Consider the following 15,308-nt stretch of genomic DNA (forward strand, 5'->3'; position numbering starts at 1 on the left):
CTTTGCCTCCATTCTTATTCCAAGGTCCTGGATCACCTTCACTATCATTATTCTGAATTCTTTTTCTGGAAGGTTGCCTATCTCCACTTCATTTAGTTGTTGTTCTGGGGTTTTATCTTGTTCCTTCATCTGGTATATAGCCCTCTGTCTTTTCATCTTGTCTATCTTTCTGTGAATGTGGTTTTTGTTCCTGACTTTCATATTTTACATTGTGTACATTTCAAATACAACATAACTAAAGAAGATTAACTCAGTATATCTCCTTATCTACTACTTCACTTGGAATATTAATATTGAATGTGTATATTCACGCCATGACCTGTTTTAGAATAATACCTTTCATGCCTATTATGTCATTAGGAATAGTATATAAAATATTCTATATTGTATATAGCTATAGACTATCCACACAAGTGAGGATTTATATGGCTAGGGAAGATACATTATATGAACTGGTAAGCATAGACAGATGTTCCCTGCAATCACTGAGCCATGTGGTTTGGAGCAAGCCCTAGTAGCATAGATCTAAACCACCATGGGCTCACAGATTGGAGAAAAGTCCATTGTGGAGTAAACACTCATTTATCAGCAAGTGTGTGTAGTGCAGGATATGTGACAGACATTTTATCTGGAAATCTAGCCTTGGCCTAAAGCCCCAACACAATTTTAGAACTCACTAGGTACTCTGAACTGAAAATAACAAATCCAAAGCCTAAGAACCAATTAAAATACAAACCAAACAACCTACCTCCTAAAATTAGGAAAAGTACTGCTTTAGACTTGCTCTTTAGTTTCCCATGTCCAACTTGATATTAGCCTCCTAGAACCATAAAGAAAAAATGGTTTTGAAATCATATTTGGGCCTAAATCATAACTTTGCCATATTTTGGTTTTTTGAATTTGGATGATACCTAATTATTTTAGGTTCAGCTTTCTCATTTGTAAATCTAACTTCCTCATTGAGAAAGAAAAATGAAATAACTAATTTAAACGACTTTAGGATTCTAAAAGGCTATGCAACTGTGTTTCTGTTCTTGATGAAGTTGGTTTTGATGGTGAGGGGTTGACAGGGTTACCACCTTATTCATAATCAATAGAATCAAGAGATTAGAAGAAAAAGAAAATGCTACAACAGCAGCATGAAAGAGGAGGCTGGTGGGGCAGGCTTTTTTTCCATTCAATAAGTGACTAACAAAGGCAATTACATTAGAAATAATATTAATATGGGATTTGTATACTAAATCAATCCACCTTCTAGGCAGCCATCCTAGTTAACAAGTGAACCTAGCCCTTCTTCCCAGATGTGTAATTCATAAAACATGTCAATCCCATAGGAAACAGTTAACCAAGCCATGTGCCCATTCTTGTATATGTCAAACAACAACAAAAAACACAAAATCACTAAATTCAATCACATAATTGAAGATTATGTTTCTAATAACTACAGAAAAATGCTAACACGAGTTCAGCTCTTGTCAAGCCATTGGTTCAAAGGCATAACAGATTATATAAAAGGAGGAGAAAAGAGGCTAACTTAGAATATTATAAATGACACTAGACTAGCTGTCAGTAACCAGAATTCAAAGGCTAGCTCTTCCATGAATGAACTGTTTTACTTCGTATAAGCCACTTTGCTTGGCTGGGCTTCTGCAGTTACAAATGCATTCTCTGGTTTATTTATTCGACAAATGTTTCTTGATCACATACTAAGTACCAAGCACTGCTTTAGTTGCTAGTGATTCAATAGTGAGCAAATACAGATATAGTTCCTACCCTCATGGAGTTACTAAAACTTGTTTCACTTTGTAAATCAACTATACCTCAATTAAAACAAAAACAAAAACCTGTTTCACTGGATTATTGTGAGAATGAAACAAGTTAATATACTTAAAATATTTTGTTGTAATGTACTACAAGTAAAATCCAAATGCCTCAGTGCCCACCACTCTCTAATTTATTTAGGTTTTGAAGCACTTAGAAAAGTATAGAGAATAACACAAACCTTTATGTACCATCCTCCAGCTCTAGTCAATCTTGCCATTTTTGCCTCGTTTTGTTTCTTTGTTTGGTTTAGCTCTCCTCTCCCTCTACTGTTTCCCAATCTTATTTCCCTTCCTTCTTCCCTACATGTAGCTACTATCCTGAATGTTGTGTTTAACATTTCTATGTAGTTTTTAAAAAATAGTTACTACATAAATTAGTGCCTTATGGTAGCATTGTGTATTTTGGAATTCCATTTAAATTGTATTACACTGTACATATCATTCACCAGTTTATTTTTCATTAAAAATTTTATTGGAGATTTAAAAAAATATTATCATAGTATTAGTTCATTCATTTTCAGTGCTATAGACAAAGGACTGGCAAACTTTTTCCATAAAGGGCCAGATAGAAAATATTTTAGGCTTTTTGGGCCATATTGGCTTTGCAGCAACTACTCTGTGTTTTGACACAAAAGTAGACATACACGACACATAACAAATGAGGATGGCCATGTTCCAATAAAACTTTATCTACCAAAACAGGCAGCTGTGGATGGTAGTTTGCCAACCTCAGCTGCTGAGCAGTAGTTCTCAACCTTGACAGTACATTAGTGTTACCTGGAGAGCCTTTTAAAAATACCCATGCTAGGTACTGAGACTAGATTGGTTAAATCAAATCTCTGAAGGTGGCCCCTGGCACTGCTGGCTCCCCCCCTCCCTTTTTCTCAAGAACTTCCAAGGTGCTATTAAAAATTTTTACAACTGATACGATAATCTAAATTACTATAGAAATCAATATATAGATTCAAATATTAAAAATGTATTTCACTTTTGTCCTCTATACTATAGAATTATGTAAAACTGCTTGTTAGTAATATAAATTATAATGTGTATCATTCATCAAATCATTCTAGTTATTTCCAAATCACTTACCGAATTTTACAAATTGCCATTACAATCTTTTATTTTACATAGGTGTCCCTTGCTGAATGATACCCCTCTCTTAGCCATGACTTGACATAGGAAACTATATCAAACTGTTTCAATAAACTCTGCACTAAATTGAGAGTAATTAGGCAAATTACAGTCTCAGAACATAAAGAAGTTCTCTTAATATTGCTACCAAGCAAGGGCTCGCTGCCAGACATGCATAGAAGTCAATACTATTGCACCGGCCTTTAAGAAAAGAAAGAGCTTTACTGCAAGGTCGACCGGCAAGACAGGAGGCAGGGTTCAACTTTTTTGAATTATGGAGGACAGACTGGTATGTACAACTGCTGGCAGGGCAGGTTTCCACTGGAGAGCTTTACACTTGGCCATAGATGGTAAGGTATGTAATGGTGGGTTTCAGCATCCGATCTTCCTGGACAACGGACCCCTTGTTTCTGAAAGGGTTCCAGTGTTCAGGTTCCAAGGGGAGGAGATGTAGGTTCTGAGTGTTATTTGAGGGGGCTTTCCTTCTCTGCACATGCCCAGGTTACATGACTTGCAGTTTTGGCTCTGCTGTATCTGCAGGACAACTAAACATCCTTTTTATCAACAGAGAAGGACCAGTTTGAGCTGGTCCTGCGGTTATAATATTAATAATTTTAATTGTTAAAATATTGACCTATATTAATTTTTTTTCCAATTCTCATATTACTGTCTAAGATTTTTACATAGTTATTAACTCTATTATCTCTTACAGGATTATCATACTTAATTCGGTTAAACCTAATCCTACAATCCAGAAGAAAAGAAGCACAACATTGCAATGATTATGTCTGGCTCTGTGTCTAGGCTTCCTGGGTTCAAATACCAACTCTTCAACTTAAGTTTTGAATATCTTGTTTATGTTTTAGTATTACCATTTGTAAAATGAGAGTGATAGTGATAATTCTATGACCCAAGTGTGATTCTATGACCCAAATGTGTTAATATATGTTTATAGTGACGCCTGACACAGAGCAAGCAGTATATAATTTAGTTCTCATTTTTACTATAAAAACAAATGTTGTGTGCCTGTGATGGAGGGTGTAAAAATGGTTTTAACAAAGTCATCCTATTAAATAGAACTGAAAATAAATAGGGTAATAAAAAGGGCATCCTCTGGCTCCAAACCACCCATGTAGGTCTGCTTATCCTCTGTGGCCTTGTGTCTGTCATGGAATGTCTCCTATGCTGGAAGAACTTGCAGCACCTGAGCAGGGACAAAAGTGGCCTCCATTACTGCTATTAACTGATTTCTCTGTTTCTTCATAGCTTTCTCAAAGTCCTAAGGAGATTACAATTCCCACAAGTGACCATTCAAAGGTGAATCCAAAGGCGAGTCAGCCTGCAGCAGGTGGCCACAGCATTGGGGAGGGAGTCAGACTGGTGCTGAGCATTTGTCCCCAAGAATACAAGGGCTGCTCCAGTGGGACAGAAGTCCATTTTGGCCTGGAGAACATTGTATATTGGGTGCTAGCACATGGGAGCCATAGCAACCTGGCTTATAAACCTGTAGGCTGGCAGGTACCTGCACATACTTCCAGTGGTACCCACGTTGACCTCCACCACAACAAGGACCAGGTGATAGGCTCAGGCAAAGAATAGGCCAGTCCTTTGGGGGTTCTCTGGGACATCCAATGGCAGTGCCTGGGAAGCAGGATTTGGCAGATGGGCAGGACCCAACTAATCAAAATAGACATCATTCACAGGGCTGGAACAAGGTCCTGGAAGCCTCTCTCTGTGCCAGGAATTAACCTTTTAGTTGTTAGATTCTATAGAGATGGGAGGGAGGGTCCTAAGGGACACTCCAAGGGCTTGGAACAACAAGTATGTTGTTTACCAATTAGTATGAAAGTATCCCAGTATCTGAACAACAGTAAATGCCATAGTTGTGTGACTTTTTATATATTAGATATAACAGATACCTTTATTTTGCTCTCACTGCTGAACAATGTTTTAGCTCAGTATTGGTTTATTTTCTCTCAGCACTTTGAGTATATTACTCCATGGTCTTCTGGTTTTTCTTGTTGCATTGAGAAGTCTTTTGAGGATCATCACTCCTATAAATGCAATATGTTTCTTTTTTGGGGTCCTTTTTAAGATCTTTATGACTTGGGTGTTTTTCAGTTTTCATATGATGTGTCTAGATATGGATTTATTTTCCTCAGGAATTGTATTTTCTGAATCTGAAGATTCATTTCTCATCAAGTATTGATGATACTTCAGATATTATCTCTTTGAGTATTTCCAAACCCTATTCTTTCTTGCTTCTCCTTCTGGAACTCCTATTATACCTGTCTATTCTATATACTACTCTATTAACCTCTTTTTCATATTTCCATCTTTATGTACTAGACCCTGGGCAACTCCCTCAGAATTTTTTACTAGTTCATAAGTTCTCTTTTTAAAAAATATTTATTTGTACCAAGGTAATAAAGTATCAAAGAGGCAACCACTTTAAATTTTTTTTACTGATTCTTTTAGTTATGACTTTCGTATCCCTAAATAACATGCTTTTATTGCTAGTTCTTGATTTTTCAGATTTAAGTATTGTATCTGTTATCTATTGCTGCATAACAAACCACCCCAAAATGCAGTGACTTAAAACAATTTATTATCTCTCACAATTCTGTAAGGTGACAGGGTGGTTCTTCTTCATATGATATCAACTAAGATACCGGACAACTAGAAGGCTTAGATGACCTTACTCACGTAGCTGGCAATTTGTTCTGGCTGTCAGATGGAAGCTTAGCTGGAGCTGTGGGCAGAGCACTTCAGCTCTCCTTCACATGGTCTAACATGGCAGCTGAATTCTCAGACTCAATTATTAGGTACATGCACAAGTTAGGATTGTTATGTCTTCTTGATAATTCAACTTTATCATAATAAAACATCCCTCTTTACCACTGGTAATGTTCCTTGTATTGATGTCCAATTTGTCTCACATGAACATAATCATACCAGCTCTATGATTTAGTGTTTGTATAGTTAACTTACTTTATCCTTATTTTTAATCTATCTATGTTTTCATATTAAAAGTGCATCTCTTGTGAACAACATATAGTGGGATCTTTTTTTTTAATCCAGTCTGCAAAAAAAATTCTTACCTTTGAATTGATGTGTTTAGCCCATTTACAGTAATTATTCATATGGTTGGTTCTACCATCTTGTCATTTGTCTTTCATTTGTCCCATCAATTCTTGTTTTTTTTCTTATTTACTGCACTCTTTTGGATTGAGTCCTTTGTCTGTTTATTTCCTTGCTTTTAATATTGCCTTTTACCTCTTCCATTGGCTTTACAGCTATAACTATTTGGGTGGGTGTGTGTGTGTGTGTGTGTGTGTGTGTGTGTGTGTATTTCCTTTATTGTGTGTCTTCTAGTGATTGCCTTAGGGCAGCAGTTCTCAATAAGGGGCAATATTGTTTCCCAGGAGACACTGGCAATAACTGAAGAAATTTTGGTTGTCACACTGGGAAACATGGATACAACACATCTGGTGGCTAGAGGCCAATGATGCTGCTAAGCATCCTGTACAGGTGGTACAGGACAGACCCCATGACAAAGAATTATCTGGTCCAATATGCCAATAATGCTGAGATTAAGAAATCCTGCTTTAGGAATTATTATATGAGTCTTTAATTTACCATAGAAATTGAAATTATATTAAACCACTTCTCTGCTAATAGAAGAATTTTACAACCGTGTATTTCCATTTAACCTCTCCATTCCTTTGTGCTACTGTTACATATTTTACTTGTACATGCTACGACTCCCACAATACATTGTTGTTCTTTTTGCTTTGTAAGGTCAATTTTCCTTTTAAAATTTTAAAGAAAAAAAAAACCAGTGGCTTATATTTATCCACATTTCTAGCACTCTTCATTCTTTCTTATAAATCTGCATGTCCATCTGGTATCATTCTCATGCAGCCTGATGAACTTTCTTTAGCATTTTTTGTAATAAAAATCTGTTGCATTAAAAATTCTGTTTGTGTTTATCAGAAGATGTCTTTATTTTGCCTTCATTGTTGAAGGATATTTTCCCTAAATATAGACTTCTAAGTTGACAGTTGTTTTTTTCTTTCTTTCAGTCCTTTAAAGATATTCCGTTGTGGCTTGCATTTGTTTTGATAAGTCAGATGGAGTTCTTACTGTTACTCTCCTATAATGAGTCTTTTTTTCCCCAATGCTTTTTTTTTTTTTTTAGATTTTCTTTTTATCTTTAATTTTCAGCAATTTGACCAGGATATGCGTAGATGTGGATTCTTTGTATTTATCCTGTGTAGGGTTTGTTAAGTTCTTCTGGCTATGTGGTTTGATGTTTTTGATCAAGTGTAAATAATTTTTTGCTATTATTTCTTCTTCATATACTTTTTGGTACCCAATTCTCCTTCCCCCTCTTTTGGAACTCAAGCACAAATAGGTTGAACCACCTGATATTATCTCATAGGCTGTTGACAACCTGACTTTTTTTCCAAATCTGTTTTTCTCTCTGGATTAATTTCTTTTTCACTATTTTCAAGTTCACTAATCCTTTCTCCTGCACTATCAAATCTGCTGTTAAGAGTAACTGATACTTTTTAAAATTTTTTCTGGTATTGTATTTTTCAATATAATTTTTAGTTCTAAAATTTATTTTCCTTTTGATGTTTTTCTTTCCTGAAATACTACATATCTTCACGTATTATATCCATGCTTTCTTGTATATGCTTTCATATATTTATAACAGTTGTGTTAAAGTTCCTGTCTGTAGAGTCGAAGAGGTGGGTCATCTCTAAGTCTACTTTTATTGACTATTTTTCTTGATTATAGTTCCATTTTCCTGCTTATTTTCATGCCCATTAAAAAAATTTACAGATATTTATGTAAAACAGCAATGAAAACAAAAATGTAATTTGTTTCATTTTGATTATTCCCAGAGAGTGTAAGCCCTTTCCTCAGTTAGGGTGAGGGTGATTATTCAGATTATTCCAAAAGTTATGTTGAACAGAGTCAAGCCACACTTTTTTTTTTTAGCTTTAATTCACCCATAATTAGCCCAACTCCAAACACATTAACTCTATGTCTTTTTTTTTTTTTTAAAGTATTTGAGTTGGGAGGAGGTTGGGTACTTTCAGATAATTTTGGCTCATTTTTAGATTCAACTCTGATAAGGCCCAGAACTCCAAACATTGTGAGGATGTAGAGGAGTATATTTTTTATATCTATTTTCCAGGCTTTATTCCTTATTGCTGCTTTCTTGGCAATACTTGGGTGTAAGTGGTATGTGGAGAGGGGAGATTTGTCAAGGTGGGTAATTTATTTTCAAATTTGGAGCTTATTCCAGTTATCTATTGCTCCATCACACATTACCCCAAATTTAGCAGTTTAAACATTTGAAACAAAGACATTTGAACTGAAATAAAACAATAAAATTTGAAATAAGATCATTTTATTATGTTCAGGGATCATGTGAATCAGGCTGGGAGTAAGCTGCCTCCAGGGAGTAGGAATCTTCTAGAGGTGGCTCCAATCACATGCTTGTGGGTTGATCCTGACTGTTGGCTGCAAACTCAGCTTGGGATGATCCAGAACACCTCCACATGACCTTTCCTCACACCACAGCAGCTTTAGACTTCTTACATTGCAGTTGGGGTTGCAAAGTCATGCATCCCGAGAGGTCCAGCTAGAAGCTATAACACCTTTTATGACTTAGCCTCAGAATTCACATATCATTATTTTCATCATTGTCACAAACTTGACCAGATTCAAGGGAGGGACCATGAACACTACGACTCCGTGGAAGTAATGTCATTGTCACATTGTAGGAAAGATTCTGTAGGATGGAAGATACTGTTGAGGACATTTTTGGAAAACTCAATCTACTATAGTCTTCTTCCAAATTCCCACAAGCCCACATTACTGTCAAAATCTTGGTTGGTTTCTTCTCATCTCCATCTTTGACAAGCTAATTCTCCATCTGCCTGTATTTAGACCAGGTGCCTACTCCCAAGAGGGGAATTGCTGAGGCTTTCTGTTCATTTATGAATGCCTCATTTCTCTTTGAAAAGCAGTTCCTCAGGGTTTTCTTTCATTCTTCATTCCTCACTGACCTCACTGAAAAATATGATTTTAACTTTGTTGAGGTTTTTCTTGTTGTTACCATTTGTCTTTCAAGTACTTCTACATCTTAACTGAAAGCAGAAATCTCTCCTTAGTGTTTGATTTTAATATCTTCATTTTTCATTTCTATTAGTTGTTTTAATTAACTATTCTCTTGTATTTCCATGCTTTCTTTTTTATGACATTAACTATTTTAAACATACTTATTTTAGAGTATCTATCTGCTTGCTTTATTACATTTATTCTATAAAATGCATGGGATTTTTTTTTCCTCTGCTATCCTTGTGTCATGCCTACGTCATGGTAGTTTGTAATATGTGATCGCAGGTTCATTTTCAGTGTGGTTTTATATCCACGGGAGTCCTGTGCAACCTAGATGGAAGTTATATCCCTCCCTCAGACCAAATATGTTTTTGCTTTGCAAAAAATCTCAAGGGCATCACTGCATCAAAACCACTTTTATGTTAATTTCTTGGCCTGGCATTTCAAAACTCTGAGGTTACTGTAAATTCCAACTCCTTAAGTAGAAAGAAGACAGACCTTGGTTTTTTTTTTCCTAACCCAGATCACATCAATATTAAAAAGCTTCCTTTATATCTCCCACCTTTCTTTGCCCTGTTTTTTGATGCTACAACTCAATTGTGCAGACTACCTTTCTCCTTTGCTGGCAGGCTCTATGCTGGAATCTTCCAATAAGGGTGCTAGAGGGACACTGCAAGGTTGGAAGAAGCAATTCACGCTTTTTCTGCTGTTCTGTTCTCCATATGGTGGCAAGCAGATCAGCAGGAAGGAATTCTGGCAGTGATTACCACAGTGGCCACAGCCCTCTACTTCAGTGGTGAATGCCCCCTAGCCTACAGAACTGGGTTCACCAGCAGACAGCTTTCCATCTAGCTTCTCAGTTACCACCGTGATAGGCAGCATGTTTCTATGGCATCCACACTGTCTTCTCAGAGGTGTGAATGTCTAGTATGTAGGGCCTTCCTCTAAATGTCTAAATTTCTTCTCTCCTTACTTTTCCTCAGTCCCGGGCTGGTGGCAGCTCCCTGCAGTAGCTACATCTGTTAGACCTTCAAGTTTCTTCTAGCGTTAACCACTACTTACCTACTTAATGATTCCTTGTGTTAAATTTTCCCTGCTCAAATTACTAGTACACAGTTTCTGAACAGGCAAGAGAGATCTGGGACAAACTCTACCCAGTGGAAGCACTTCATATTAATCACATAACTGTTATTAATCCCTCTCTTTGTGAAATGTAAATGTTGAATGAGCAAAGAAGGAAGGAAATCACTCAGTGTGCATTGTACTCAGTGGTACTGACCAACTAATGAAGCTCATCACACACCCAAAAGTCAGAATAAACGGGTCACTGGTGATTCAGCCAAGAGTTAAGTAATTTCCCCTTCTACTTTCCCTTTTATCTTTAAGCCCATCTTTGCATCCCTTTGTTCTTGGAAAATCACTTAAATGGTCCATTTAGCTATTTAGTTATGCAAATGTAAAGTAAAAGACCACTGCAGAAATAAAGTCATTTGAGAAGAGTGATTTTAAGGAGCTAAACCCCTCTGTAAGATAATGCAAAGGCTGTCTGCATTGTAGGCAGAGTTGTTTCACTTGGACTTTTTTTTGGAGAAATGTTTGCTTTTTAAGTATGAACTTAAGCTGTGACATGCCTGCAAAACGTCAGGACTCATTTTTATGGAAATATGCTCTTTTCAAGCCACTGTTGAGCATTCAGAAGCTGAAACTAGGTTTAGTGCACCTAAATTTTCACTTCATAATGAAGGTAAATATGTACAAAAGAACTAGGCAATGCTGGGTTAAGTTAAACTTGGATTGGACTATTGGTCTTTTTACACAGTTAAGAATTAATAACAAGACTTTAGGAAACATAATGATACTGGATTATTGTGTTATGGTGAGATTGTGAGCTCCCAAGACAAACACTCCTAGCTGGTAGGGGATGAGGTCTCCCTGTAAGTCAGTGGATATTCTGACTTTCAATCATCCTGGAAAGATCATAGGACAGATAAGGCCTGAGAGTTTGAGAACTCATTCCCACGTAGGCCACACTTGCTTAGAGCCTGATCTCAAGTAGTAATGTGGGGTATGTCTGAATGCATGCCTAAGAAGTGCAATTTTGAAAAAGCTAAGTTTTTTCATGGGATGCCAAGGATGTAGCTACAAAGGAAAGAATAACTTGTTGATGAAAATCTCCTTTGGTCTGTGGATAATAATAACAGCTAATATTTATATTACATTTATGGTATTACAGATAATTACAGCATAATTACAGAGTACACGATTGGAATTATATGTGTAATTATATTATTCTAAGCACTTACTTTTATATTACTAAGCATTTGATTAAATTCTTAATCATTTATACTGACAACAATCCCATAAGGTAAATTTCATTATTATCTCCATGTTGTAGTGGTCATATCTAGTATCCTGTGTAAATTTGGTAATTCAAACAATGCTCCAATGAATTAAAAGGATGCATTTACATCGATAAACTCAGTGGACCAGTGTGGCAATGGGGAGCACAGAATTCTTCCCCAGCAGGGAACCCCTAACCCCCAAAACAGCACGATGGTAGCAACCAATCTCAAAAGAACAAAAAGTGATTAACAGTCAATACAGAGGGAGTTCTGAGCAAAGAGAGATTCCAATTTGGAACCACTAATCCAAAAGACAGTTCAAGGTACAGACTGCATCCTGATTGACTCCAGAGCATCTGTAAGAAAAACTCTTGCTTTGACTTCAGGATAAACTACGAGAGAGAAAGGAACTTTGAAAGGGATGGGGAAGACGGAGAAAGGTCCTATTACCTGGAAGGTGGGCACATGGGGTCTCTCTAGAAGGCTGACATTAAGTGCCCATCATTGTAAATAATCTATTTGTGTCTCTTACTGGTTAACTGAATATTCTGCCTGGGCAACTGCCATATAAATGAATTCTTTAGCTGTGATACACTTGTCTATTGTCTTTACTGATTTCATACCCATGCCCAAATGTAGGGTTGGGAAAGTGATACTGTATCCATTCAGTATAATTTCCTACAGATTCATTTAAGGTGTGTGTATCAGTAATATGTTCCCTTTTGTTGCTGACTAGTATTCCATAGAATAGAAATTCCAACTGGAATAGAAATTCCAGTTGCTTTAAACATGTAGAGTTAAAATTTAAAGACTATTTCACAAATATATTTGCTTGATTTCAGGGGCTGAAACGGGAAAAGAAAATACAGTCACTATTCAGGAAGTCATTCAGTCATTCCGCCAACATTCACTGATGGCAGACTATTGGGCCAAATATATCCCTATACACTTGATTACAAAAAAAGACTAAGACCAAAATAAAATCAAAATTAGTGAAGTAGCAGGGCTAAGGTTGAAACCCAGGTCGGAATAGAATTCAGGAAGCAAGAAAATGAGTAGGTCAAAGAATATGTTATCATTAATAACAATTTTCTAAAATGTAAAAATATTCATAAAAATTGGCATGTCTGGTTAGTTAGTAATTAAAGTATCCTATCCACTAGACCAGGCGTTTACTAAGCCATGACTTACACCCGATTTTAAGGCCAACCACAGAAAAAAAACTAGTTTTAAAGGAGCACTTGAGGAGGGTGCCACAAACCAAGTCGCATCAGAGTAGCTGTCTCTTCCCACCTACTACTGTTCTGGGAAGCACGCTTGGACTAGCAAGGCTGGTGTCCCTGAAAAACCTTAGCCCTCTAACATATTTCCTCTGGACCCCAACTGCTCCTCCGAAATTATTTGACAGTTTGATTCTAAACAGAACAAATAAGGCCAGTAGGGCACTGTTTATAAACTTCCCTACAATGTTGACAGTATGGAGACTGAAACGCAAACTAGAGACCAGAGAGAAAAAATTCTTAGTGCTTCAAAACAACCACAGTCAGTTCCCTGACTCTATTTGCCACTTATGGTGTAATACAAACAAAACCTAAGCACACACCTCACAGAGAAGTGCCCCCTTCACACCTGATGACTCCTGGCCCGGGGCTCTAGGTAAGCCGCTCACAAGGCTTTGGTACAAAGTTCGAAAACTGAGCCTTGATAGTGTGACACCGGAGACGCTCGGGACCCAGAGGCGGGAAACTGCAAGGAAAAAAGATTTCCTAGTCAGGTCAAGGTCCAACAAAACAAACACCCACACCCACGAACTGAGATGCCTACCCCGGAGCTGGCGGAAGTGACGTAAGGCCAGTCGCCGGAGGAGGCGGGGCAGCCGAGGTAACGGCCTATTGGGGCCCGGGAAAGCCCGGGGGTGTGGCGGCGACTGTGGCCAGGCGCCGGTCTGGGTGCGCCGGAGGGCGGGGAGTGGCCTCTTTCGGCGCCTGGAGGCGGTCACTGGATCTGAGCTTCGGGGTCTGAGGCGAGCGAGGGGCCATGAGGACAACGAGGGAGTCTAGAGACCGCTGCCCGGCACTCCTCCCTCGCACAGCGGCGACTCGGCGGCCGCTGGAGTAACCGCTGCCTTTGTTCCGAGCGCCTGTCCCTCCCGTCGCCCTAGCCTCTCACTCCGCCGCGCTCCGGCCGGCCCGCCCTCGGTCCCCGAACCCCCATTCGGCTCGTGCCGCGCGGATGCGGCTGACGGGCCTGGGTTTGGGCTTTGAGCTGGAGGAGGAGGAGGAGCGGCGGCACCTGGGCGGCATGCAATGGGGAACTGCTGCTGGACGCAGTGCTTCGGGCTCCTCCGCAAGGAAGCTGGGCGGCTGCAGCGAGTAGGCGGAGGCGGAGGGTAAGCCCCCGGAGGGAGGGGCCCGGCGCCCGCTGGCTCCTCCTATTCGGCCCCTGGCGGGGAACCCCTTTCACTCCCCCAATGGCTTAGAGGAGGCTGGGAGCCCCGGTACCCTCACGGCTGAACAGGCGTCGAGCGGGTTGTCGTAGTGGAGGCCTTGGGAAAGAGGTAGAGAAGGGGGCGGGGTGTCGCTCTTGCCGCCTCCGAGCGAGATTCTCGCCGGGCGCGCTATCACGCGGGGAAAGAGTGACGGGAGGCATTATCTCTAGGAAGCACGGGGCACCCTCACACGAATGGTCAGTAGAACAGGATCCACGGCGACCCGAGCACTCCCTACGTTGAGCTTGGTTTATTGCTAAAGCTGGTAGTAGCTATGTGTTTGATTCTCTCTTTGGCTCTGACAGAGCAGGTGGAGAATCTCTTCCAAAAAGTTGTTGTCTCTGAGAGATTTTTTAGTATAAGTCATTTGGATGCTGGAGTAAAATAGGGTTTCAGACATTGAGCCGTTCTTTGATACTTGCGAATTGCTGGGTTTCCACTGGGCATTCGGATTCTTAATGTTAATAACAAGAGGAGCAGTGTGTAGCTTTTTCATATTAATTTTTTTGAATTTCGAGGGGAATGCCATACCCTGATTGCTACCTACAAGCCCTGTAACACTAGGGAAATCACAGTCCTTCTGAAGTTCTCTTGATTAAATCTGGGATATGCCTAGGTTTTTCTGCTCATCTACCATCCATAGAATAATAGAATTTTGTAATTATTCCATTTTTGTGTTTTTTATTTCATAAGGTAGTGAAAAACTTAAATTCCTTGGAAATTGCCTTTGTTGTTGTTGTTAAATATTTCCCAGGAATTCAAACTTAGAATTGAAAATCTGAACCACACCACTTTATGTAAGGAATAAGATATTAATTTTGCACTTTCTGGAACAGATTGCTGAGTTTTCACGATCTGTCCCATTTAACCAACATCATTAGATAATAAGATGTTCAACATAGACACATACTGAAGCCAAGTGATTTATCATTTGGATCTTTTGGCGGTGTAGATCTTATATGAGTCACTCATTCGTTCATCAGGCATTGTGTCACCTCTCTGATGCAGAGTAGTTAGGGTTTTACACTAAGTGTCCCTTGAATGGAAAAGTAAGGACTTGAAGACTTTGTGCCTAGTTTTAGTATTTTGGTTTTCCTGACTTAAGGGTTATTACTGTTACAGGGGAACATGGCAGCTCTTTTGTCTTGTCAGCAAAAGTCATCTAAGTTACTTCTAATTTTTATTCGTGGATACTTATAATAGTCAAGCTGCTTAAATAGGCTTGCCTAAGGACTAGGTGCCACAGAATCTTTGGCTTTGTTAATATTTTTATTTGTTCATTTGTAGTTGTGTTGTAGGATAACTAAAAATAGGATCTTATACTCAAATTAGGTAAGCAAAAATCATTTATATTTCACTTTGGAGTACATTGTTTGGTGTCTG

At 38.7% G+C, this 15,308-nt stretch overlaps 1 protein-coding gene and 1 long non-coding RNA gene across 5 annotated transcripts in view; one reads left to right on the forward strand and one right to left on the reverse strand.

The window, feature by feature from the left end:
- Positions 1–8,365: 8,365 nt before the first annotated feature.
- On the reverse strand, positions 8,366–13,977 carry LOC132366089 (uncharacterized). 2 transcript variants are annotated; one of them, XR_009503358.1, is made up of 3 exons: positions 13,262–13,977; positions 13,041–13,183; positions 8,366–8,766 (listed from the first exon to the last, which is right to left on the reverse strand). It is a non-coding gene; the product is annotated as an uncharacterized LOC132366089 (long non-coding RNA). The 2 variants fall into 2 exon arrangements; XR_009503359.1 differs by having other exon boundaries at positions 8,366–9,047.
- Positions 13,336–15,308, forward strand: part of AP1AR (adaptor related protein complex 1 associated regulatory protein) — a 39,154-nt gene continuing 37,181 nt past the window's right edge. For 2 of the 3 annotated variants that reach the window (XR_009503357.1, XM_059923438.1), the window contains exon 1: positions 13,336–13,826. Coding sequence is in view for 2 of the 3 variants with exons in the window: in XM_059923438.1 (XP_059779421.1) it covers positions 13,744–13,826 (83 nt within the window). In the remaining variant the exon portion in view is untranslated. The remainder of the gene's footprint in view (positions 13,827–15,308) is intronic. The other variant, XM_059923437.1, reaches the window with a different exon arrangement.

This window comes from Balaenoptera ricei, chromosome 5 (assembly GCF_028023285.1).
Source record: "Balaenoptera ricei isolate mBalRic1 chromosome 5, mBalRic1.hap2, whole genome shotgun sequence".
NCBI lineage: Eukaryota > Metazoa > Chordata > Mammalia > Artiodactyla > Balaenopteridae > Balaenoptera > Balaenoptera ricei.